The sequence below is a fragment of the Cervus canadensis genome, chromosome 3 (genome assembly GCF_019320065.1).
Source record: "Cervus canadensis isolate Bull #8, Minnesota chromosome 3, ASM1932006v1, whole genome shotgun sequence".
Taxonomy (NCBI): domain Eukaryota; kingdom Metazoa; phylum Chordata; class Mammalia; order Artiodactyla; family Cervidae; genus Cervus; species Cervus canadensis.
In genome coordinates, this window is record NC_057388.1 from 62,227,395 (window position 1) to 62,253,835 (window position 26,441).

A 26,441-nucleotide genomic window follows, 5' to 3' on the forward strand; every position below is an offset into this window, starting at 1 on the left:
CCACTTGGGAGGAGTGTGTGGGTGCTTGCTTGCCACCAGACAGGGCAGAGAGAGGTCTGCCCCAGTGGCTGCCACCTCACTGTGCTCCTGAAGCCGAGCTGAGCAAACACCCCAGGCCCGCCCACTCCACACCACAGACTGGCACTAGATCTAGGGAAGCCAAGTCCTGGCAGAAGACCTGATCGAGGGACACAGACGTGGCCCCCAGGCGCCTGCTGGGTGGTTGCTACAACAGCGCTAACAAAACAGCCCCAATGTCTGATGGCAACACAGCCGCTTCGGCCGTAATGCCATGGCCCCCCACTGCTAGCCAAGCACATGCTCCAGTCTCTTCAATGCCACAACCTTGCGCCAGACGTGGCATGACCACAGTGGGAAGAAGCATGACTTTGGGCTACATGTGAGATGCCTACACAGGTGGTGCATCAGACCTCTGTAAATGCACAAGCCCCAGTGCAGGGAGAAGGGAAGACATACACCTCCAGGGAACAGAGCCAACTCAAAAGCCCAACGCTCAGGGCATTTGCCCCAGCAACTCTGGAGCAGCACCTGCCCTGTGTGATGGTCACTGAGCAGAGAGGAGATCCCACATCACAGCCTCTGCAGGTTCTAGCCATACCCCATCAAGGTGATGGTGGCCAGCACACCCTGAAGAAGACAGGGCTGGCATCCACAATCAAATCCAGTCCTCACACCAAAGACACCAGAGGGACACTCACATAAAAACACCTCTTCATGACCACAATAGATTGCTTTTCTCTTTTTCAGTGAATTTAGGTGAAACAGTTAAGTAAAAGGAAAAAGCAGAAGAACTACTCCCAATTGAAAGAGCAAGAGAAACCCCCTGGAAAAAGTAATGAAACAGAAAAGCTGGTAATAAAAATGCTAACTGAATGAAAAAAGAAAACTGATCTAAGCACAGATCATTTTAACAAAAACTATAAAAAGACCTAATCAAAAATAGGTAATTCAATGTCTGAGATAAAACTCACTCTAAAAGCAATAGCAGACTAAATGACACAAATGCAAATGATATGAAAGATAAAATAATGGAAATTAATCAATATAGCAGACAGAAAGAACATGAAAAAAATGAAAGCAACATAAGAGATCTATGGAATAATATAAAATGTGCCAATATCTGCTTTGTAAGGATTCCAGAAGGAGAAAAGAGAAGACAATAAAACATATATTTGAAGAAAGTATGGCTGAAAACTTCCCAAACCTAAAGAAGGGAACAAATATCCAGAAACAGGAAGCACAGAAGGTCCCAAATAAGATGAACCCAAGCAGAACCACACCAAGACATACCATAAAAAACAGTCCTTTACAAGGAAATCCCCATCAGGCTATCAGCTGATTTCTCTGCAGAAACCTTGCATGCCAGAAAAAGTATTAATAGCATGATATATTCACAGTCCTGAAAGGGAAAATATCAACCTAGGATACTTAATCCCAGGAAGATTATCATATATATAGAATATATATATATATATATATATATATATATATATATATATATATATATATAATATAAGAATTTCTCAGAGAAGCAAAAAGCAAAGAATTCACCATTACAAAACCTACCCTAAGAGAAATGTTGAAGAATCTTCTCTAAATGGAAAAGAATCTATAGGAAAGGGAAAATACCAATAGGAAAGGCAAATATATATTGAGGATTGAAGATCGCTTAAACCAGTACATGGATTAAAAATGAAAAAATGAAAAGACAGCCTGCAGAATGGGATAAAATATTTACAAATGATGAAATTGACAAGGGGTTAATGTCCAAAATATACAAACAGCTCATACAGCTGAACATCAAAAGAACAGCTCAATTAAAAAATGGGTAGAAGACCTGAAGAGATGTTTTTCCAAAGACAATTTACAGATTCCCAACAGGCACATGAAAAGGTGCTCAACATTACTAATTATTAGGAAATGCAAATCTAAACCCAATGAGGTATCACTTCACACCTGTCAGAATGGCCACCATCAAAGTCTACAAATAATAAATTCTAGAGAGGATATAGAGAAATGGGAACCCTCGTACACTATTGGTGGGAATGTAAATTGGTGCAGCCACTATGGAAAACAATGTGGAGGATTCTTAAACTAACAGTAGAACTACCATATGATCCAGCAATTGCACTCCTGGGTATATATCCAGAAAAAGATAAAACACTAATTTGAAAAGAAATATGTACTCCAGTGTTCACAGCAGCACTATTTACAATAGCCAAGGACATGGAAGCAACCCAAGTGCTCATCAACAGATGACTGGATTAATATGTGATAAACACACACGTATATGTACACACACATATGCACAATGGAATATTACTTGGCCATAAAAAAGAATGAAATACTGCTATTTACAAAGTGGATGGACCTAGAGAATATTATGCTAAAAGAAATAAGTCACAGAAAGACTGACTATTATATCAGGTAGATGTGGAATCTAAAAGATAATATACATGCCTGTATATATGCAAAACAGAAACAGACTCACAGATACAGAAAATGACCTTGTGGTTACCAAAAGGATGAGGAACAAATCAGGGGTATGAGAGTAACATATATACAAATTACTGTATTATAATAAGAATATACTGTGTAGCACAGGAAATTATACCCATTATCTTGTAATAACCTGTAATGAAAAATAATGTGCAGAAATACTGAATCACCATGGTGTACACCTAAAATTAACACAATACTGTAAATCAACTATAGTTCAGTTTTAAAAAAGAAAAAAGTGTTTGACAGATCATGTTCTTTAATTTCAGGGTTGTGTGAAGTATGAGAGTGTGTTAGCAACACATGTTGGGAAGGTGTATACAGTAGCCCCTCACTTGCTTGTGTTCTTTTTCTCCAACAGCTTAAATGGAAACTTGATAAAACCAGAGGAGGCCAAGGTCTTTGAAGATGAGAAGAGGATTGTCTGTTTCTGAGGGGATGTTTTCCTGTGGGTGGGTCTTGGCCCTGGGGGTGACTCAGTGCAGTTGTCTATCTTGGATGGCGGCATCCAGGGTCTGCTGAGGTGGGACTGCTAGAAATCCTGCCTTCATGGTGCAGACCAGGTGGGCCCTCTGACTGGCAGAGTCCCTGAGTAGCTGTGACAATTCTGCAGGAAAAGCATGAGCCATTTTAGTGGCTGTAAACATTCTATGAAGAGATGTTAATGCATAGCCATGATCATTTAAATCTGCAACTAGAGGAAGGAGACTTAGAGCTCATACAAATGCCTGCCCAGAGGCCAGGGGGAGCGAGTCAGTCACTGCCATGTTCACTGAAGAGCTGAGGACATGGTGCAAAGCTGGTACCATGTTTCTTAGGGGGCAAAGGTGCTCAACAAAGGAAAGTGTTTTACCTGAAATATTGTCTTCCTCCTCAGTACCTCCCCAAGTGTTGAGACTATTCCCACCTCAAACTGTAGCCACTGAGGGGGTGCAGTGTGGGGGTTTGACTCCTCCAAGGCTCTGTAGGGAGCTGGTGCCAAAGGAAGGCCCCACCATGGACATTTGTCTTAGTCCTGGAGTCTCACCGTCTGCTGACAAAGATGGCAGGATGCCCTCTTCACCAGTCTGAGGGACAGGACAACGTCTTTATAATACTGAGGCTCCACTCAGGGCTTTTGTGGGATGGGACCGACCTCCAGAAGGCTGATGCTATGGGCTCTGCCCCAGGAAGAAGAATCAGTACCGTTCTCCAAAAGGAATAAAGGCCTGGTGTGCCCTTGTGGCCGTGGCATCCAAACTGGAGCTTCTCTCTCGCCCTGTGGAGAAAGGGAAGTCTCCTCCTGCCCCTCAGCAGTTGTGAGGATGGCTGTGTTGGAGGCAAGGCTCAGAGTCGCTGAGAACTCGGCTGGGAGAGCATGATAGACCCCTGCCACCATGGCGGGCATGCGGTGGATGCTAAATGGGGGGAAGGAGGAGGTTTTCCCAGATAACTCATTCGTTTGCCAATTCATTTGTTAGTAAAATACTGAAACACTCATTATTTCTAATTGAGTTCAGCTCAGTTCAATCGCTCAGTCGTGTCTGACTCTTTGCAACCCCACGAATCGCAGCATGCCAGGCCTCCCTGTCCATCACCAACTCCCGGAATTTACCCAAACTCATGTCCATTGAGTCGGTGATGCCATCCAGCCATCTCCTGTCGTCTCCTTCTCCTCCTGCCCTCAATCTTTCCCAGCAATCTTTTCAAATGAGTCAGCTCTTTGTATCAGGTGGCTAAAGTATTGGAGTTTCAGCTTCAACATCAGTCCTTCCGGTTGTCTGAGTCAGGGGTTTTAAAAAGGAAGTCGGCCTGGCAAGCAGGCTGTGACCCCTTCAGAGGCACTTACTGCATTGGGTGGGGCCCTGGGGCGACGTGCTGTGAGGAGAACTGACGAGGGCCAGTCAGAGGCATCCTCAGTGTGACCCTTCACAAGTCCCTCCACCTACCAAGGGAGGGAAGCAGGCGGAGAAAGCATCTGAGGCCCCTCCATCCGACCTCCCAGTCCACACAAGCGGCTTCTCAGAGGGAATACCTTGAGTCCCTGGTAGCTGGGGCCAGGGTATGCTGGCATGGCCAGGTTTCATGGCCCTCACCACTGTTTCTTGATGGGCCGTCCCCTACCCTCCCCAGCTGTTCACTGCCAAGTGGAGGACCAGGGTGGGCTTGAATCCACTGTGGCAAGAGGCACTGAGCTGACGGGTAAATCGGGGGCCGTTCAACAGTACCTTGGAGTTGTCAGAAGTCCAGGCTGGCTTTAGACTGCAGCCCTGGTTAAGAAGGGTATAATTCAACAAGTTAGCCCTGAAAGGCAGGGGAACATCCTGTACAGTCACATGGGAGCTATTCCTCTAAGGTCCTGGCCATCCCAGATTTGAGTATCTGCCTAACAGTCACCACCCCCACCCCCACCCAAGGGAGGACCTCTCTTCAGAATATCTGAGCAGCAGATATGCCCAGATCACATAAAGGAATGAGCGGTTGGTGAGCTGAAGGCCAAGGGTGCTTAGAACAGACTTCAGACTTGCCGAGGCAGAGAACCACACTTCCCAGCTGACAGATGCATATTTTATTATAAACTGCTAAAACTAAACTTTTGAGAGTCTAAAATGAACCCAGAAACTACCAAATATTACTACTTTTAGAGACTATGAAAATTAAAACTGTTGCCTCTAAGGGAAGCTGAATTTGTGTGATATTGGGTTAAATTCTAACCTGGAAATACTTTGGTTTTCCAGATGGCGAATGATGGATTTTCTTACAAAAGTGAAATTAGACTCCTAATTTGTTGGAAGGGTTCTCCACTACCCATAGGTGAACTTCTCTGCAGAGAAATGGAGACTTGTCCTAATCAAGAAAAAGATAATAGGAAATTGGGGGGAAAAGGGAATTCCACAAACTTAGGATATGACTGTTTCCACAGGACATGTTAGTTGATTTCAGGGAAGAAACCACAGCTTCCGTGTTTCAGACCTACATGTCCATGTTGACTTAGAACTTATAAAATAAGCCATGTCAAATCACTGTGGGGTTTTGGGCCACATCTTAAGACTGTCAAAATTTCAGTTTCTACAAAGTTGTTGTGAGGATTAAATGAGCTGCCGCATGGAGATCAGCACAATGCTGGTGCAGGGTCAATGCTCAATGAAAGTGAAAGTCGCGTCCAACTCTATGTGACCCAATTCTCCACGCCAGAATACTGGAACGGGTAGCCTTTTCCCTTCTCCAGGGCATCTTCCCAACCCAGGGATCAAACCCAGGTCTCCCGCATTGCAGACGGATTCTTTACCAGCTGAGCCACAAGGGAAGCGCAACAATATTGGAGTGGGTAGCCTATCCCTTCTCCAGTGGATCTTCCTGACCCAGGAATCGAACCAGGGTCTCCTGCACTAAAGGTGGATTCTTTACCAACTGAGCTTCAGGGAAGCCCCCAGTGCTTCAGTATGCAACAGTATGATAACTCGGGTTCAATCCCTAGATGGGGAAGATCCCCTAGAGAAGGAATGGTAACCCACTCCAGTATTCTTGCCTGGGAAATCGCATGGACAGAGGATCCTGGAGGGCTATAGTCCATGGGGTCCGAAAGTGTCGGACATGACTTAGCAACTAAACAACAACAATTACAAAGCTAATGTTTCTCATTTCTGCTCACAGTGGCATCCCCCGGTATCCCCTTGACACTCTTAGGCTTAGGAAACTTCCCAACAAGGTCAAATATAGGACTAGAAGTTCTCAAATTCAAGTCTAGAAGCATTCAACATTGAGCTTCCTGCAGTATCCTGACTCCTTCAGTGCAAAGCACAGCCATGAGTTGTCATCATTCTTAGCATTTACGTGTCACTCACTGAACAGAGGGAGGCGCATCCGTGTCTTCACTGCACAGTAAAAGCAGAGTGAAGCTGGCACCACCGCACGAAGCCAGGCCCGCCAGCCTTTGCCAGGCGTCCCTTTCAGCTCCCCAACTGGGAAGGCACATTTGGCTCGTTGGTGTTTTGGTCCACTTCCAGGGGTGACACACGTCTATTTCCAGTAACTAATTGCTCACTTACAGGAATAAAAATCCGTGCTCTGGAGCTGAAAGGCAAAAGCATGACCATCATCTCAGGTCCATAGAGAGGAATTTTAATGAAAAGTGGAATTAGCTGGTAAGGAGGCCAAAGCTCATGTTGCTGTACAGATGGGCTGGCTGCAGAGCTACAGGGCCCAGGGGCCATCCCAGCGGGATTCTCACAGACTTAAAGCTGAATTAACTGCACCCAGACCAGCTTAAAACTCTCTCAGAAGCACTAAGCACTAAAAAGATTGTAGGCCCCCAGTGATCTGTAACGAAATGAATGAATGAATTAAAAAAAAGATTCTAAACCACAGTAAATTATAAAATAAGTTCAAGGATGCTAAGCAAGTTTCTGATTTTCCCCATGCCTACATAGGTGCTTTTTGGGGCAAATAATAAATATCAAAATAACTTGATTTTTTTTCCCTTGACAGTTTCCTCTCTGTCACATTTGTATTACAAAAGCAGTATCACAATATTAACATTTTTAAAATAATGCTTATAATAGTGCTAATAGCAACTTAATTTTTGCATGTCATTTTTCCATATTTTAGCTACAAGGAGACTTTTATTATGGCAAAATACATGTAATATACAATTTATCATCTTAATCATTTTTATACATTTCAGTGGTATAAACACATTCGTATGTTCTGTAATCATCACCAGTGCCCATCTCCAGAATTACTCCTCTTGTAAAACTGAAACTCTATGCTCATGAAACAATAATTCCCCTTGCCCCCACTTCTGGCAACCACCTACTACTTTCTTTCTCTATGATTTTGACGACTCTAGTTCCCTCACATAAGTGAAGCCATACAGTGTCTTTCTGTGACTCTTTATTTCACTTAGCATGATGTCCTCAAAGTTCATCCATGTCAGAATTTCCTTTTTTAGGGTTGAGTATTTTGACATCTTTTTATATAGTTCTAATCACAGTGAACATTTATAATTTATTTAATTTTCCCACAGTTATTAATCTTTATAATTACCATTTGTATTCTATTGGTATGTTGATTTGCTTAATTATGTCCCAAGTGTTAGACATTCAGGTGTCCAGACTAGCTGTAGGGATGATTATTATAGACATTTCTACGGAAGTAAAAAAGTTTCTTTAGGATTATTTCTTTGGAGTGGGATAGGCACGTCAAAGTTTCTTGCTGTGAATTTTTATTATTTTTTTCAATCTACATGAATCCATCAGGTTTAGGAGTCTAATAAATGGTTTGGAAGTGGGTGGAAGTTCGAGAACAATGTACTCTCTCCTTTGAATAGGAATGAGACTCCCTGCCCTGGACCTGTCCCCTACATGGCACCCAGGCCCTGCCCGTACACACAGTAATGTTACCGCCACAGACAGGCCCTGGTAATAACTGCACCTGCAGGGACTAATGAGTGGTCCTTACATTGGCATCTGTTCACAAGTGGCACTAAGACAGTCACTTATAACTGAGTCAGTGTATCTTCAAAATCAGTTTTCTTTGATTTTAAACATGTGTATGTGTGCACGTGTCTCTGCTTTATCTAAACAAACCCAGTCCGACGGATTCCGTTAGCACTGGGTCAAGTGGTAACTAATTCTTCCCAACAACCCTATGGAGTAGAGATTACTTCCTGAGTGAAGAAAATGAGAACTAGTGAGTGTGAATATGTATCTCATCTTACTAATGAGAATGTGTATAAAAACAGGGGGCTGGGGAGGAATTTCCCTTCAGGAAAGGGATTTTGGCAAATATAGAAGGTTGGACTTGGTAATAGCTGAGATTTTGAGCTCACTTAGTTCAGCCTTCTTACCATGCCAGTGAGGACACTGGCCTCAGAGAGCAAAAGTGACTTGCCCAAGGTCACACACATTATCTGTAGAGCAAGAACTAGAACACAGGCCTTCTGGCTGACTTTATTTTCCCTCTGTTTTTCCCTTTTTTTTTTTTTTTGCCAAGCCTATTAAACCTGATCCCAATCCACTACGGCAAGTTAAACAAAATGAACTCTGCTCCCCAAGGACTTAGGTGGGGTGTCTTTAGTGTCCCTCTGGGAAGCCTGGTCTTATTTTCATATACTAATGATGCAAAAAGCTCCAAGACTCGGAAGTCCTGCTTTCAAGTCTCATTGACTGACAGTCTCAAGGCGAGGAACACCCTGGAGAATGTCGGGTGACCCGAGTCTGACTCTTCAAAGCCCACACATCCTCTGCCAGCCACAACCATGGGACTGGACCAAAGGAAGTTGATGTATTCCAGAGAGCTGGAGAAGGTCATGCTGGGATTATTTCCATCACAAGAGGGCAGCACGTATCCAGCGATTAGTCCATTATATAAGTGGCCTGAGGATTCAACTGTGTAGGGGGTGCTGATACTGATCCAATGTTCTCCTTACATAAAAATCCAAAGTACATGGTGTTAAGAGCAATTTCATTGTCAGTGCATTCATCCATGACTTCAAAGACACTGGTAAGTTAGGGAGAGAAACAGCAGAGTTACAGCCAGTTCTGTGGGTACTGAGGGTCTGGGTTCAAATTCCAGTGCTCCCAGGACTTGTGTGACCTTGGGCAATGACTTAGCTTTTCTGCACTTGAGCATTCCATCTGTAATAGTACTGCTCCCTTTGCAGGGCTGTTTGGTAACGAGGAGTAAATTAATATTTTTATAAAGCACTTAAAACAGTGCCTGACATGTAGTAGGGCTCTAGAAGTAGCAACATTTGTTATCTAACTAATCAGACCTTTCCCCTCTAGCATGACTTTAATGAGCATGAGAGATAGGGCAAAAGAGGCGCAGTGCTAAGCCTTCCTTCTGCACCGTGAGAGCCCCTCTGAAACAACACTGCCATTTTCGAACTGACAGCAGAGCCTAGACTTGGAAGCAGCTCAGAAACCAGAAGCCGAAGGCCAAATGCCTATGGGATAAGGACTAAGCTTCCCAGGTGGCACAAGTGATAAAGAACCCTCCTGCCAATGCAGGCAGACCTAAGAGATGCCAGTCCGATCCCTGGGTTAGGAAGATCCCCTGGAGGAGGGCACAGCAACTCACGCTTCTTGTCTGGAGAATCCCATGGACAGAGGAGCCTGGTGGGCTCTGGTCCATAGGATCACACAGAGTTGGACATGACTGAAGTGACTCAGCGTGCACGCAAGAACTAAGCATTCTTGACATACCTGACACTGTCTCCATTTTGTTAAGGAACTGCCTGTTCAGGGCCTATTTAGAAGCAGGGATTAAGAAAGCTAAAAGTCTGTTTGCATTTTAGTTTGATTTCACAGATGTTAGAGTGAATTATCTGGCGTTCTACACTAAAATCATGTGGCTGAAGGTCATTTCTGTCTTTGATGTCAGCATGTGGTTCTGTGTTTCTAGCATTCTTTTCATCCACTTGGTTGACATTGCTACTGATCCCCCAGCCTCCAGCAGAAATGAATAATGGCTGTCTTGAGAGCTAGCAGGAGAGAACAGTAGTGACGGAGGGAGGTCAGAACAGAATAGAAGGAGGGTGGAAGGTGGGTGGGTTAGCTACTGGAATCCTGACCCCCATCCTGATTCATACCCTCCTACTGCTGTGTCTTGTCCAGGAGCTGGCCATATGTGTCAGGACCCATCAGCCTGGCACCTTGGGCACTGCATTTGTATGGAGCCAGCAGCTCATCACCTACTAAGCAGCTCCAGGGAACAGCTCAGCTGCCTACCGCTGCTTTTAGATCTCCCAGTGGGTACTCACCAGACAATGTGTGAGATCTTTTTCCTTCTGCTGAGTCAACAGATATTCCCAAGAGGAGGGCCTATTGGTGGTCAACATTATGCTTCCATCTGAATCATCTAGTCCAGTTTTCTCAACTTTTTTTCATTATCACCCCTGTAAAGAGAATTTTAAGACATTTTAACCTAATCCCCTCTTCCACCATAAAACTCTTAATACCACAAATATACTGTATTTCTGTTTAGGTACCCCAACTCTGCAGGCCATTGAAGAGCTAAACTTTTTTCCCCCCAAGAACCAATTTTTACCCCCTTTAGGGGTGATATCCCTCCTGTTGATAGTCAAACCCTAGATAATTCTTGTCACCTTTGTCTACTCCAAGAACCCCTCTGTCAACCTAAAGGCTGTTGGGCCTTTCTACACATTATTCAGTGTCTAATTCAAGAAATCTTAATAGGTATAAATTTAATTTTCTCATTCTTTTCACTCTTTTATCTGTCCTGAAAATAATTTTATTCTATGTGCAAAAACTATGCTTACTGTGTAAAAGGGTAACAATCCATCCCAACAGGGACAATTACAGTCTCAAGCTTTCTGGCACCAGCAGCTTCAGAGATGAACTTCTATAGTATGTCCCCAGTGACTGCTGGCAGGCTCTGGGTAGATCTTGAGGCCGACCTAATGTGCCTTTGCTGTTACCCACTTCTCATTCTCACTTCCTGGTTCCCCCACCCTCATATCCTCTCCAAGAAGCCCAGGAATATCCAAAATTCCCCCTTTGAAAGAGAACCCAGGCCTCTGCCCATCCCAGGCTGCAGACCTCCCACATCAACCCTCCCCACACACTACTGCTAAACTCAGCTAAATATTAGAACATTACACAGATTCAAGTAATTCAGAATAAAATGGAACTAATAGGATTACCTCTGTCAGACGGTTTACATTTCAGAAGAGAAGCTGGGTGTTCAAAATACTCTCCAATGAGACACTTAAGCACAGAGAAACTTCAGATCAAATTAACCTTCATGTTCTCTCAGCTGTCTCCCCCATGATCCCAGAATGAATCCAGAACACAGGTGGCTCTTCAGGTCTGATCCCTGCAGTATCTTGGCAGAACTGAGAAAGTCCTTCTGTCTGTCTGTCCATCCATCCATCCATCTCACAAATACTGAACACCTACTTCATGCCAAGCACTATGGAACTGCTAGGAATACAATGGTCAGTGTCCTGTCTGGGCCTGGATTTTAGCCTACTCACAAGTTGTAAGTTAGACACTGTATCATGGATGCTAGCATGAGGCCTGAGACTCCTGGGTCAAAGATACAGTACTTCATTATTGACAGAACAACATATAGTCAATGATGAATAAAGAGGTCTCAATAAGGAGATTACACTGCTGAATGTTTTTGTAAATCAAAGTAAATGCCCATGGATTTAGTGACACAGAGGTTATGGGTCACCTCAGTAACAGCCGTTTTGTTAAACTCGCAGCAGGGAAGCCACTGGAGTGGGCTGAGAAATAATTGGAAGAGGAAAATATCTTTCGAGAAATATCATGTGAAGCAGACAGACAGAAGAGTGGCTCAAAGGGGATGTGGAGTCTAGGGCGGGTTCCCTCGTCTGACTTGAGATGAAAGTGTTAGTCACTCAGTCATGTCTAACTCTTTGCGACCCCATGGACTGTAGCCTGCCAGGCTCCTGTCCATAGAATTCTCCGGGCAAGGATACTGGAGTATGTTGCTATTTCCTTCTCCAGGGGATCTTCCTGATCCAGGGATCAAACCCGTGTTTCCCATATTGCAGGCAGATTCTTTACCATCTGAGTCACCAGGGAAGCCCAACTTAAGATGAGAAGGCGCTAAATGTTCATGGAAAAGACGGACTGGGAGGGAGAGGTGAGTACGAGAGAGAGAAGGAATAAATGAGAATGCATGGCTCCTGAGAAGGCAAGGAGGCTGGGATCTCCAGCAAAGGTGACAGACTAACCTCACATGGGAAGAAGGGCTGTGCCATTTCAAGAGTAAGTTAAGAAGACAGTGCAGACAAGCTGGGCTTGTGAGGTTGGGGGTAAGGTGTTGATGCCACTGTCCACATCCAGGTTAACACAAGATTTTACTGTTAAACAATTACCTCTTCAGAGGGTAATAAGAAAGCAAAAACGGAGTAGAATATATTTCTTCTAAATGTGGAAACATCTTTCAGGAGGATTTTTGCCCATTGCAATTCCTTTTGTGTTGAAAAAAAAAAAGGTATTAAGTAAGAAGCATTTGCAATCTTCCCTCAAATACATGTCCTCAGGAGGAAGACTGCAGGGCCCATTATTGCTGAACAGAAAAGAAGTGAGGGACACCGTGAGGATAAAAGCTCTCAAGATACTAGACCCTCTTCTAATTATTTATAGATACTCATTGTTTCTTCACTCCTCACAACCATTTGGAGGAGCCATAGAGAGTTTAAAAGTAATTTGCCCAAGATCACACAGTAAGAGAGACGGCAGATATTCCAACACAGACAGTCTGGCTCCAGAGCTGTGTGTTTAATTCCTTATACCAGTAATACACTGCTGCTAGGAGTAAGTACATAACAAGGAGATGGCCTGTAGGTGAGCAGAGACAAGAGGCCCTCATGGGAGAGACTGGGAGAGAATCTGGGGAAGATGAGAGAAAGGAAGGAGGAATGAAAAGGAAAAAGGGATGTTGAGAGAACTGGGGAGAGAATTTCCATCCTCCATCCATATTTTATCAGGAAAGGTCTCAAGCCTATAGAAAACTTGAAATAATAAATGAACATTCTTATCCTACATATATTAACAAGTATTAACATTTTATCATATTGGTTTTACCTTAATATATTTTCAATATAATTTTTCTATTTGCTATAGCATTTTTTTTTCTAATTAGATTTTATTATCTTCCAGATCCTATCACATAGGACAGTATGCACCGTAAGATGCTATAGCATTTGAAAGTAACTTATATACATCATGAAACTTATATGTTGAGGCTTCAGCAAGCATCTCCTAATCGGCAGTCTCCTACAAACCTGAGTTTCTGATGTATTGGTAAATATTTCATTCTCATATATAGGTCTGAAAAGTAATTAAAAATATTAAATTATCAATTATACTCAAGAAACCTAAAATTAAAAAAAAAAAATCATTATGACTTCTTCTAACTGGCTAGGCACCAAACTAAGGATTTTGGTTTTTTTTATACTTTATCTCATTTAATCTCATAACAATCCTATGAGTTACTTTATGGTAATTATCCCCATTTTAAAGGTGCAAAAACTGAGGCACTGTGTAGTTAAATTGCCCAGGGTCACACAACCAGCTGAAATGATAGGATATGACCCTGGACATTCTGGCTCCAGAACTGAGGGCCTTAACCACTGTATTGATATCATCACGGAGGTAAAGCACGCAGAGTACTTTACCCTGAGCAGAGAGGAAAACATTCTGTTCTTGCAGGTGGCTCAGTGTGGCCTAATAAAGCACAAGTTAAAAGAAAGTGAGGAAGTACTGAACTTATTTATTTACAAATGACCCTAAATAAGGGTGAATCTAGAGATTAAAGAGTTAAAGATCTAGATTAAAAATCTAGCAATTAAAGATTCACAGTATGGATTTGGTTTCAAATCCATAGGCTCTTGATAAACTGAATTCATAAAACATCAGGTAAATTTAGGCCATAAACTACATCATTGTTATAGTGCCAGTGCTAGTAACCTGGATGTATCACATATTGGCAAATATTTCATTTTCTCATATAGATCTGAAATGTAATTTTAAAACAAAATCATTATAATTTTTATTAAAACCAACCCTGCTATTACAACTCGATTCAGAGGTTATGAATACAGCTTAAAGCTGGAATCTCTTATCCAACGTGCAGCTGAGCTGTTGCACACATGTGAATGATTTGCCTACTTGGTACATGAGTACTGCAGCATGTCTGGAGCGTGCTTGCACTGAGCACTCCCCCATAAATCCCATTTCCCTCTACCTATGTGACTTGCATTGGATACTGGTAAATGGGCAAACACATGCAAGCAGAAGCCTTAAAAGCACTTGCAGATTGGGGCTTGCTCCCTGTTGCTGCTGAGAATGCTTCCACCGCCATGCGAATTACCCCAGGTGAACCTGCTGGAGACACGTGGTCCAGCTAGCAGCCAGCTCTAGCTCTTATCTCAGGACACATGAGTCAGGCCATGCTAGACCAGTCAGCCCCCAGCTGACCCACCCACCTGCTGGCTGTGGCTGCGTGAACAAGTATAGGCAAGAGCCTAAGTTTCTAATTCACAGAATCATGAGTGAAGACTGTGGTTTTAAGCCACTAAAATTTTGAGGTGGTTTGTTACCCAGAAAAGCATAATTGAAACAGTCCATAAAAATTAAGAAAGGCTAACTGCTGTAATAAATAGACCCCTAAATACATAATGGCTTAAATAAGCAGAAATTTATCTCCTTCTCATATAAACAGTTTAAAGAGGTTTGAGATTGGTGGCAGGGACCTCTGTCAGGGACCGGGGCTGTCAGTTTTTGCCATCATCAATGTGTGGTTTCCAAGGTCATCTTAGGCACCACAAACTATTAATAGATGGCAGAAGCAGAGCATAAAGGACAGGAAATGGGACATTTTATTGGGCCTGGCCATGAAACAGGGTCTCTCTCTTCTGTTCACATGTTGTAGGTAGAACCCAACCGTGTGGCTAAACCTAACTGCAATGAAGGAGTCTAGTCGTGTGCCTAGCAACAGGAGGAAGTGGTTTGATGAACAACTCACAGCTTCATGCTACAGAACTGTGTTGGCTTTTTAGGAAATAAAAATCATGCCTGTCAGTTCCAGCATGGCAGACTGAAAACAGACTGAAAATTAGAAAGATCTGAGTAGGGTTTGGGTTCCATACTTATCAATTATGTATAACCTGAGCAAATGACCTAATCCATGTAAATTGTCATTTCTTCCTCCAAAAATAGCGAAATTACCATCTTCAGTGGGTTGTTGCGAGGCTTAAATGCCAAGTACAGGGTAGTGTCTGGTGCGTGATAGGCATTCAATAAAGGTGAGCTGATGGCATTATTATTATAACTAAACTGAGTGGTGTGAGAAATCAAAGAGCATGGAGAGAAATAAAGAATAACATCAAGCTATTCAGATAGCAGTAGGATTGTCAACGACAGTTCCAAGCGTAAGTCATGAAAGTCTAACTAAGCAGTCTTTTTTTTTTTTTTTTTTTTAAGCAGTCTTATCACAAAAAGAAGGGTTTGTTTAGAAGGATAGAAAGACAGGTTGTAGCTCTCAACATCAAAGACAGATCTGCTAAACTGAAACCTCTTCCAGGATTAGATTAACCAAGCCACCACACTGTGAGGAAGCCGGACAGCTACATGGACACGCTGTGTGTAGGTGCTCTGGCAAATAGCCCCAGCTGAGGCCCCAACCAACAGCCAACATCATCCACCAGAGGTGACAGAGCATTCAGTTGACTCCAGCCCCAGTCAGCTGAGAACTTGCCAGCACTAGCTAATACTGCATGGAGCACAGATGAGCTGTCTCTGCCAATCCCAGTCCAACTGCAGACATGTGAATAAAATAAAATCATTATTGTAAGCCACTAAGGGGTACTCCACTCGGCAAAAATAACTGGAAGAATAAATACGACAAATTAGTAAGGCTTTTGACTTTTTGTACGTGGTGAAATGGTAAGTAAAATGTCAAATGAATATGAATAAAACATAATATTTTGAAGCAATCAGGAGGTATGAATTTGATCTATATGTAGCAGCATAAATGGATCTCAAAAATACAGTAAAAATTATCACAAGGATATACAATGAACATTTACTTACACTTTAAGAATGCACTCAAAGCAATCCTATGTATCTTTCAAAGATTCATGTAAATTAATTAAATATATAGAAGGTACCCCAGAAGGACATATATTAAATACTATGGTGTATGTCTTATGGGAGTGGAAATGGGGATAAAGAAAAAAAAGAACAACAACAATGAAAAGAGAGTGTCACATAATTACTAAACTTATTTCACATTTCCTTTGGGCACACAGCTAAAACCTACTTCCCATCCTCTTAGCTGTAGCCACCTGACTGTGTCCTAACCAATGGAATGTAGGCAGAAGTGATAAATGCGGTCTCCAGGCCAGACTCCTAGAAAAGGAAAAAGTCTTGGCAAGTAGTAGAAAGGCTGCGACAGCCCCATCTAAACATAAACAATGGCCACAATAGGTCAACAACAGTATATCAAGGATCAGACAAGGCAGCTCAGTGAAGACAGTGGACCCAGACAGGGCATAACCCCTCAGCAAGCATGTCTCAAACAAGAGACAAGACATCCTGCAACTCCATTCTCCATCAAGTAATTATGCACCTCCTGTTTCTGACTGACATGACTTTTCTTTTTGTCAACAACTCTAGTTCTGTTTTAAATGTATCGCCTCCTAATTACCAGGGTATACAATTACTGAGTAGCCCCAAGCTCCTGACAGCACCCAAATCACTACCAGCCTCCATTTTGTTAACCTTTCTCTGAATCACCCGGCACAAGTCCAAACCTATAAGTTTGTTCCAACGCTCTTACAAGGATGCCCCTCAGGTCCTCACCTAGCTAAAGAGACCTCACTTTGATCTCAGTTGTGGTCACAGTGGTCTGTGATTGGTCAGTTATGACAAGAATGGAGCTTCCTGAATCCAGCTTAGACCCTTTTCTGTCACAAACCATGCTGGACTTGTAAATCAGGAACGAATCTCAAGCTCCTTCTATCTCCATAGTCTCTCTAGGTTGTCTTTTACAAGAGGACTGCTGCTGAAATGTGAGCTCCAAGTAATTTGTTGAGCCCTTCAATACTAGGTTTATACTTGGTTCCTAGGACTTCTGAATTCTGATCATCTTATACTGCTCTTTGGTAAAATTTGGCTGCTAAGCATTTAACTCAGCATTCCTATTATCTGCCCAGTTGTCCACTTTCTTGACAATCACTCCTTTATAAAAGGAAAGCCTATAGTGAGAGAGACAGACCAGATGGATTGCCAATGAGGCTGGTTCTGATAGCTTCTAAGTTCAGAAAGTCTCATCTCATCAGCCCTGAATCCTTGGAATAAACTCTGCCTTGGGTCACTGTATTACTTGAGTCCTTTCTAGTTTCTGGTAGTTGTTGCAATCTTTGGTTTTCCTTACCTTATAGTTTCAGCTCTCCGGTCTCTGCCTCTGTTATTACATGGCCTACTTCCCTCTTCATGTATCTCTAGACCTCCCTCTCCTTATAACACCAGTCACTGGATTCAGGGCCCACCCTAATTCAGTATGACCTCATTTTAACTTCGCCCTATTTCCAAATAATCTCACATTCACAGGTACCTGGAGTTCAGACTTCAACCCACAACAGTCACCTTTCAAGGTATTTAAAGACTTACTTTCTATAGTTGTGTTTTCTTAGAGCTGTTTTTTCTTTTTTTTTTTCCAAATAGTCCTCACCTGCAATCTGGACTTTGACCAAACTGGAGACACAGTTACAAAAACACATTATCAATGCAATAATCCTCATGAGAATTTTTTAGTCTAAGTTTGTACTCCCTCACAAGGCCAAATACCTTTTCTTCATGATACCTGTTATATTGCTAAATCATGCACACATCTCTTCAAGGTGCATAATTTTATCAAAGACAATTAGGTACTGCAGTAGTCACTTTGGAGAAATCTGACATGAGCAATGCTATTCATCTGACAGGCACAAAAAGGGAACAAAATTCCAACTAACCAACGATCAGTTTCTACATTTCATTTGAAGTGACATAATGCTGATACTGGTAAACTGTTATGTATATTATATATGCAAATGCAGGATAACCACTTAAAAATTGTACAAAGAGATAAACTTATCAATGCTGTAAATAAATTTAAATGGAATACTAAAAAAAAAAGTTCAAATAACTCACAAGATAGGAAAGATCAATGAAAAAAACAGAAGGGACAAAGAGAAAATAAAATAGTAGACTTAAATCTTAACATATTACTGTCAACATCCGCTGGATCATAGAAAAAGCAAAAGAGTTCCAGAAAAATATCTATTTCTGCTTTATTGACTATGCCAAAGCCTTTGACTGTGTGGATCACAATGAACTGCGGAGAATTCTCAAAGAGATGGGAATACCAGACCACCTGACCTGCCTCTTGAGAAATCTGTATGCAGGTCAGGAAGCAACAGTGAGAACTGGACATGGAACAACAGATTAGTTCTAAATAGGAAAAGGAGTATGTCAAGGCTGTATATTGTCACCCTGCTTATTTAACTCATATACAGAGTACATCACAAGAAACACTGGGCTGGAAGAAGCACAACCTGGAATCAAGATTACCGGGAGAAATATTAATAAACTCAGATATGCAGATGACACCACCCTTATGGCAGAAAGTGAAGGGGAACTAAAGAGCCTCTTGATGAAAGTGAAAGAGGAGAGTGAAAAGGTTGGCTTAAAACTCAACATTCAGAAAACTAAGATAATGGCATCCAGTCCCATCATTTCATGGCAAATAGATGGGAAAACAGTGGAAACAGTGGCTGACTTTATTTTGGGGGGCTTCAAAATCACTGCAGATGGTGACTGCAGCCATGAAATTAAAAGATGCTTACTCCTTGGAAGGAAAGTTAGGACCAACCTAGACAGTATATTCAAAAGCAGAGACATTACTTTGTCAATAAAGTTCTGTCTAGTCAAGGCTATGGTTTTTTCCAGTAATCATGTATGGATGCGAGAGTTGGACTATAAAGAAAGCTGAGCACAGAAGAATTGATGCTTTTGAACTGTGGTGTTGGAGAAGACTCTTGAGAGTCCCTTGGACTGCAAGGCGGTCCAACCAGTCCATCTTAAGGGAGATCAGTCCAGGATGTTCATTGGAAGGACTGATGTTGAAGCTGAAACTCCAATACTTTGGCCACCTGATGCGAAGAGCTGACTCATTTGAAAAGACCCTGATGCTGGGAAAGATTGAGGGCAGGAGGAGAAGGGGACAATGGAGGATGAGATGGTTGGATGGCATCACCGACTCGATGGGACATGGGTTTGGATGGACTCCAGGAGTTGGTGATGGACAGGGAGACCTCGTGTGCTGCAGTTCATGGGGTTGCAAAGAGTCGGACACGACTGAGCAACTGAACTGACTGACTGACCAAAATTACCTTATATGTAAATAGTTTATACATGATTTAAAAGACTTTGACATAATAAAGATGCATTTTTCTGTCTACAAGAAATTACCAACATCATGAATGAAAGAAGAAAAAGTACTATAGACTCAGCAAACATTAAAAAGATACTAAGGGTAAACAACTGTATGTCCAAAAATTCGACAACCTAGATAAAATCAACCAATTCCTCTAAAGCTTCAAACTGTCAAAATTTACCCAAATAAAATAGGTAACCTGAAGTTGTGTAAATACTGAAGAAATTGAATCCACAGTTTAAAACTTTTTGATAAAGAAATCTCTAGGTCAGATGGTTTCATTGCTTAATAGTATCAAACACTGGAAAAATAACAGCAATTTTACACCATTTCCTCCAGGAAACAGAACAGCGAGCACCACCTGCAATTGCGTTCTGCAGGGCTGCAAGGTAAAAGATCCACACACAAACGTCAACCGGACGCCTATATACTCGCAATAAATGCATAAAAAATGAAATTAAAAACACAAAACCACGGGACTTCCCTGGTAGCCCAGTGGTTAAGACTTCACCTTCACACCCTGCATGGGTGTGTGTTTGATGCCTGCTCAGGGAACTAAGATTCCACATGTCTTGCTGTCAAAAATAAATAAAACAGAAACAATACTGCAAGAAAGCCAATGAACACTTTAAAAAATGATCCACATAAAAATTACACACACACTTGCAATTGCTTCACACACACACACAAAAGAGAGAGAGAGAGAGGGAAATGCTACAGTCTAAATTCAACAAAATATGTACAGGATTGGTATGAAGAAAACTATAAGACTGATGAAAATACTTTTAAAGACTTAAATAGAGAAACCTACTGTATTTATGGATTAAAAATGATTCAACATATTAAAGGTGACAATTATCATCCAACTGATCTACAGGCTTAATGCAATTTTTTTTGAAATCTTAGAAGGCTTTTTTTGTTGGTAGACATAGAGCAGCTTTCTAAATTTATATGGAAATATAAAAACAAAAATTTCAGGAAGGAAGAGAAGTTGACAGAATCACACTACCCAATTTTCTTATAGCTACTACATATGGATATGGTAATTACAACAATGTAGTATTGGTGGAGGGACAGCACAGAAGAAAATAGTGCCAGAAATAACACACCAAGTACAGATTTTGACAAAAGGGCAAAACAAGTCAAAGGAGAAACAATGGCTTTTCAATAAATGGTATTATAACAACTGTACCTTTTTAGACTTTTATAAAAATGAGCTTTAACATAAACATCATCACACCTGACACAAAATTAACTCAAGATGGATCATAAATATCAATGTGAAAAGTGAAATCATGAATCTTTTACAAGACAACATAGGAGAGAATCTTACGGGTTAGGCACAGTTCTTAGTTATGACACCAAAATCATGATCATAAAAGAAAAATAACAACAAATTGAATTTTATCAATACTAAGTCTTTTTGCTATGAGAATGACCCTGTTAAAAGGGTGAAAACATATGAACTAGGAGATACATTTGCAATCCACAATTCTCACGAGTCCTATTTTCAGAATATATATTCTCTAAATGCAAGAGTGAGAAAGCAAAAAATTCAATTAGAAACCTTTAAGAATGGCAAGAAAAAGTTCACAATACCAACTGCTGGTGAGGATATAGAGCGAATGGGTCTCTCATACTTTGCTGGTGGAAATATGAAATGATACATCTACTCTGGAAAAATTTTTGGCAGTTTAAGTTAAACATAAACTTACCATAGGAATTAGCAATCATACTCCTGGGTATTTATCCTAGAGAAATGAAAACACATGTCCACATAGAAATCTGTACATGAATGTACATGAATGTTTACAGATTTACTTTTAATAGCTGAAATCTGGAAACAATCAAAATGTCCTATAAAAAGTGACTGGATAAACTGTGGAACGTCCATACAATGGACTACTACTCATCAATAAAAGGACTACTGATACATGCAATAGGTTGAAAGGATCTCAGGGCTATTAACCTGAGTTTAAAAAGCCAATTTCAAAAGGTTATATACTGTATGATCCCACTTATAAAAATTATATATACATTTCCATCTTGAAATGACAAAATTACGGTGATAGAGAACAGATCAGTGGTGGCCAGTGGTTACAACTATGGAGAAGGTATGATTATAAAAAGGTTAGCATGGAAAAGTTTTGTATCCTATTGTTGTGGTAGTTGTAGGAATTTATATATGTGATAAAATGTCGTAGAACTACACATTTAAAAAATGGACACATGTAAAACTTGGTAAAATTTGAAAAAGATCTGTAGTTTAGTTAAAATCACTGTACCACTGTCAACTTCTTATTTTTGATAGTGAACTGTGGTTATATAAAGTCTTATCACCAGGGCATCTGGGGAACTCTGGGTAGAAGTATTAGTTCTCAGTCCTATTTTTTTTGCAATTCCTTGTGAGTGTAAAGTTATTTTAAAATAGTTAAAAAGTAGTAGGAGAGGGGGGAGGGAAAAAAAAAAAAGTAGTAGGAGACACCTCTAAATATAGTCCAGACTCCAAAACTTCCCTAAAAGACTCCCTAGAGCAAAAAATATACAAAATTTAAAGTCTGCCTCACTTGTAGATTCATCTTAACCCTGTTCCACACTTTCTTGTTGTCTTTCTTTTCTCTTTTCTATCTTTGGAATGATCCATGGTAACTCCAAGTAGCTTAAAATTGCAATCTCTATATGAAGAGGCCCCTAATATGTCAACTTGTAATCCTGCTTACATTCAGATCTTTGTGCCATTGTTAAGGACTTCCCAATTCTGTCCTGGCCCAAACCTTCTTGACCTCATTCAAGCATTCAAGCAGTTCTTTCCTTAGATGGGTCCAGGAGATGCAAAAACTTGACACTATAAACCAAAAGCTCACTGGAATAATTTCTCATTCTAGCTGAAAACAGGAAGAACTTGAAGCCTCTAGAATATCATAAAGGAGATCGAAAGGAAACTGTAGTGGCCAAATACCAATGATCTCCCTTAGCCCAAGATGATTCTCTCTGATGGAAGGACAGAAACAAAACTTTCAGACTGACATGGGTTGTACTATACATCCTACAACTCTCTCTATAAATATTAAATTTTACTTTACAGAATTATACAATTACCGGATGGTAGGTTAACTTTCCTGATCTCACCTGCCTAGACCTGGCTCCCTGCCCCCTATTCCCTTCCTCTTAGTTAAACTAGAAGTTAATTTTAAAAAGTAAAAATTAATCAAAAAGTTATCTGTTGTTATTATTCACATATTCTTCCAGTCCAGATAAAATGCAAGTAATTTTTTTAAGTCTCAAGCTTTACACACATTGCCTCTTCAAATTTTGCTTGCTAAAACTAATATAGGAGAAAAAGTTAACTGTCAGATTAAATAATGGCCTTGCATATTAGCTTATCAAATTAAAAAAAACTTTTGACATAACATACATTTTTGGCTTATGGATGGAGATGAAACCAGCCTTCAATCTTCTCACAGATTTACCATCACATAAAAATAATAGTCGTGCAAAGTACTAGCTTATACAGACTTGGATTTACTGTTTTTATGATTTGAACTTTTCTACATCTCTTGCATTTTAGGGCAAGTTCATTTAGTCATACGTAATACTTATTATGCTATGAACTATAGGGACTTCATGTGTAAACAAACTGCAGTTTCACAATCCATTGTTAACTTTGTTAAGAGCTTAAGTTAATATTAAATTGAGTTAAATTAAACTATCTTTGGACACTTTGACAGAAAAGATACAAAATGCCAGTCACTTACCTAGTTTTAATTTATCTTTGTTTCCTATTTTTAAAATTACAGAATGACTAAAAATTAAAGGTAAACACCTTGGAAAATATTTTATAATCTTTAGGTCAATAAAAGATACAAAATATACAGCCAACCCATGGAGAAAAAAAAATTTAAGTTTCATGTATTCTAGTTCTGTTTGGAGGAAATAAAATGGGTTATCTTGGTTAAGGTTGTAACTAATAAAATGGTTGAAACTATAATATAGTTACAAAATAATATATCTCACATATAATTAGATAATGAATAGGGTCCATCTGCAATGTGGGAGACCTGGGTTTGATCCTTGTGTTGGGAAGATCCCCTGGAGGAGGGCATGGCAACCCACTCCAGTATTCTTGCCTGGAGAATCCCCATGAACAGAGAAGCCTGGCAGGCTATAGTCCATCGGGTCGCAAAGAGTAGGACATGACTGAGAGATTAAGCACAGACCACACACACCGAGGAACATTTATTTAATAAAGTGGTCCGAGTGCAAAGCAGTGACCCTTGATGGACTGAGTGACTCAGCATAGCATAGGGTTTAACTATTTATCAAGGAAATGATTTTACTAAGAAGGGAAATTCAGTGTAATAGATAATCCTATTTTAAAGCAGGATTAAAACTTTTTTTAGGATTAAAACTTAAAATTACATGTTTACATATGTCTTAACAAATATTTAGGAAGGCTTTAGAAAGTTGTGTTAATGAAAGGCACACAGAGCTGTCACTGTCAATCACCATTTGGGTGATGTACAATAAAGTCAAATTAAAATTAAGGTTTTCTTGCCATAAAATGATCCAATTTACTCTGTGCTCAGACAGTAGTTTCTTCCTAAAAAATAAAAATATTGTGAAATCTATATATCTTTGGCACACTCAAATTATTTTAACGAAGTTTCCCTTTTTTGCAAAAATTAAATTTCGTATAATTGTCACTTAGAGCTAACTCATTGGAAAAGATTGTCATGCTGGGAAAGATTGAAGGCAAGAGAAGGGGATGATAGAGAACAAGATGGTTGGATGGCATCACCAACTCAATGGACATGAGTTTGAGCAAACGCCGGGAGTTAGTGAAGGACAGGGAAGCCTGGCATGCTGCAGTCTATGGGGTCACAAAGAGTCGGACACAACTGAGTGACTTGAATAGCAACTGCTACTATTTTTACATTAAAAATGTGAATGTAAATGTAAAAATGGAAAAATGTTTTGCAGTTAGATACTTCTATGTTTCTGTCTTGTCTCCTTGTCAACTCTTCTTTATTTTTGCCTCTCCCAATTTGAGAATGCTAAAACTTCCAATGTGTCTTTTACAATGCAATGTTTTGGGGGTATTGTGCAATGCCTACTAGGTCGGAGAAGGCAATGGCACCCTACTCCAGTACTCTTAACTGGAAAATCCCATGAACAGAGGAGCCTGGTGGGCTGCAGTCCATGGGGTCACAAAGAGTAGGACACGACTGACGCGACTTAGCAGCAGCAGCAGCAGCTACTAGGTAATTTGTGATTTTTCTTCACCATACAAAGGGAAGAAAAACAGAAAAAACTGAATTTGTCTGGTGATTTGCATTTTAACTAAAATCTATTTTGAGAGATTATTTTCATTTTCAAAACTTGGGCTAGGAGAACAAAAACTGACAAATCATAAGAGAAATTTTAAAAAGTGTTTTAATATCAGAGAAAAATTACCTTTGAGTCCGGATGAAATAGACCTTTCCAGGAGACCTTACGCCCTGGAGTCTCAATGATCTCCGAGAAGATGATCTTCAGATGAAGACTGAAGACCCTTGGATCGAACAGATGATAACAAAGCAGACAGCTTCTACCCAATACAGTGGAATCAGATGAATTTCCTGATGTCTCAGGGTTTCTTCGTTACTGCTAACCCTATTTGTTACCACACTCTGGTGCCCTCCAGCCATCACCTAATGGCTTAACGAAACACTTTCACAATTCCCACCTTTGACTTTCATTCTCCCACCTTCGTCTTTCATTCTCCCACCTTCTCTGCGATACAAGAAAAGGCGAAACCTCTTGTGTGTTCTTCTCAATCCAGTTACTGCTCTAAATCTAATTGACTGCTAGATTATTTTCACCCACAACCTGACCTCACTGACAAAAGTTTAAAGTGACAACTGTTATTTTATACACTTCAGACAATAGGTCTTTTATGATATTTGAATCTCCCTCACATTTATTAACCCCAACCCTTCAGTCTTATAAAAACTGGAACCTAACCTCAAGTCAACAGAATACTTCTGCTGAAATCATTATTGTACCAACATTACAAGCTCATTAGGAGTGGAAACAAACGTCCCTATCTATTCTCCTCAGAGACTCTTCAGCCTGATTTGAAAGAATTCTTTAACTCAGGAAATCTGCCTGCCTCAAGGGACAAAAGTTGACTCAAGTCTAATGTGAGTCAGCTCCCAATACAGTCTACCACCCCCCATCCTTGTTTTCAACCAATATATCACAGTTTCATGGGATACAGCTAAAGTAGAACAAAAAGGGAAATTTACAACATTCTATACAAACTCAGAAAACAAGAGACGAAGGAACACTTCCCACCTCTTTTAATGAGCCCTCCATTACCCTGATACCAAAACCAAAGATACTGTCAATATAAGAAAACTATATACCAACATCTCTCACAGACATAGGTGTAAAAAAAAACTTAACTAATATTAGCAAGTGGAATCCAGAAATATATAAAAGGTTGGCTCAACATTCAAAAATCAGTGAAACTCATCTTAGCAGATCAAAGAAGAAAAACCTTATAATCATCTCAAAAGAAAAGGAGAAAAAAGCTTTTTACAAAATTCAATATCCATTCATGATAAACTCTTAGGACACAATAACAAAGTGCAATTTCCTCAATTTTATAAAGATCATCTACTAAACACTACAGCTAACATAAACTTAGTATATGAGATTGAAGGCTTTCCCTTTATGTTCAAGAAGAAGCAAGGTTCTCAGTTTTTAGCACTCCTATTCACATCACACTGGAGATCTGAGCCTGTGCAATAAGAGGCTGGAGGGAGGGAGGAAGAGGGGAAGAAAATATAAAAACTAAAATACTTGCGGGGAAAAAAAGAAGTTGGAGGACTCACACTACCTCATTTTAAGACTTACTACAAAGCACAAAGCTACAGCAATCAAGATAGTGTAGTACTGGGGAAGGGTAGAAATAA

General features: G+C 40.5%; 1 protein-coding gene across 7 annotated transcripts in view; it reads left to right on the forward strand.

Moving 5' to 3' along the window:
• The window catches only part of NOD1 (nucleotide binding oligomerization domain containing 1), an 87,769-nt gene extending 83,770 nt beyond the window's left edge, over nt 1-3,999 (forward strand). For all 7 annotated transcript variants that reach the window (XM_043463279.1, XM_043463277.1, XM_043463276.1 and 4 more), the window contains one exon: nt 2,882-3,999. In XM_043463279.1, coding sequence (XP_043319214.1) covers nt 2,882-2,954 — 73 coding nt within the window. In that variant the 3' untranslated portion in view covers nt 2,955-3,999. The remainder of the gene's footprint in view (nt 1-2,881) is intronic.
• Nucleotides 4,000-26,441: the final 22,442 nt, after the last annotated feature.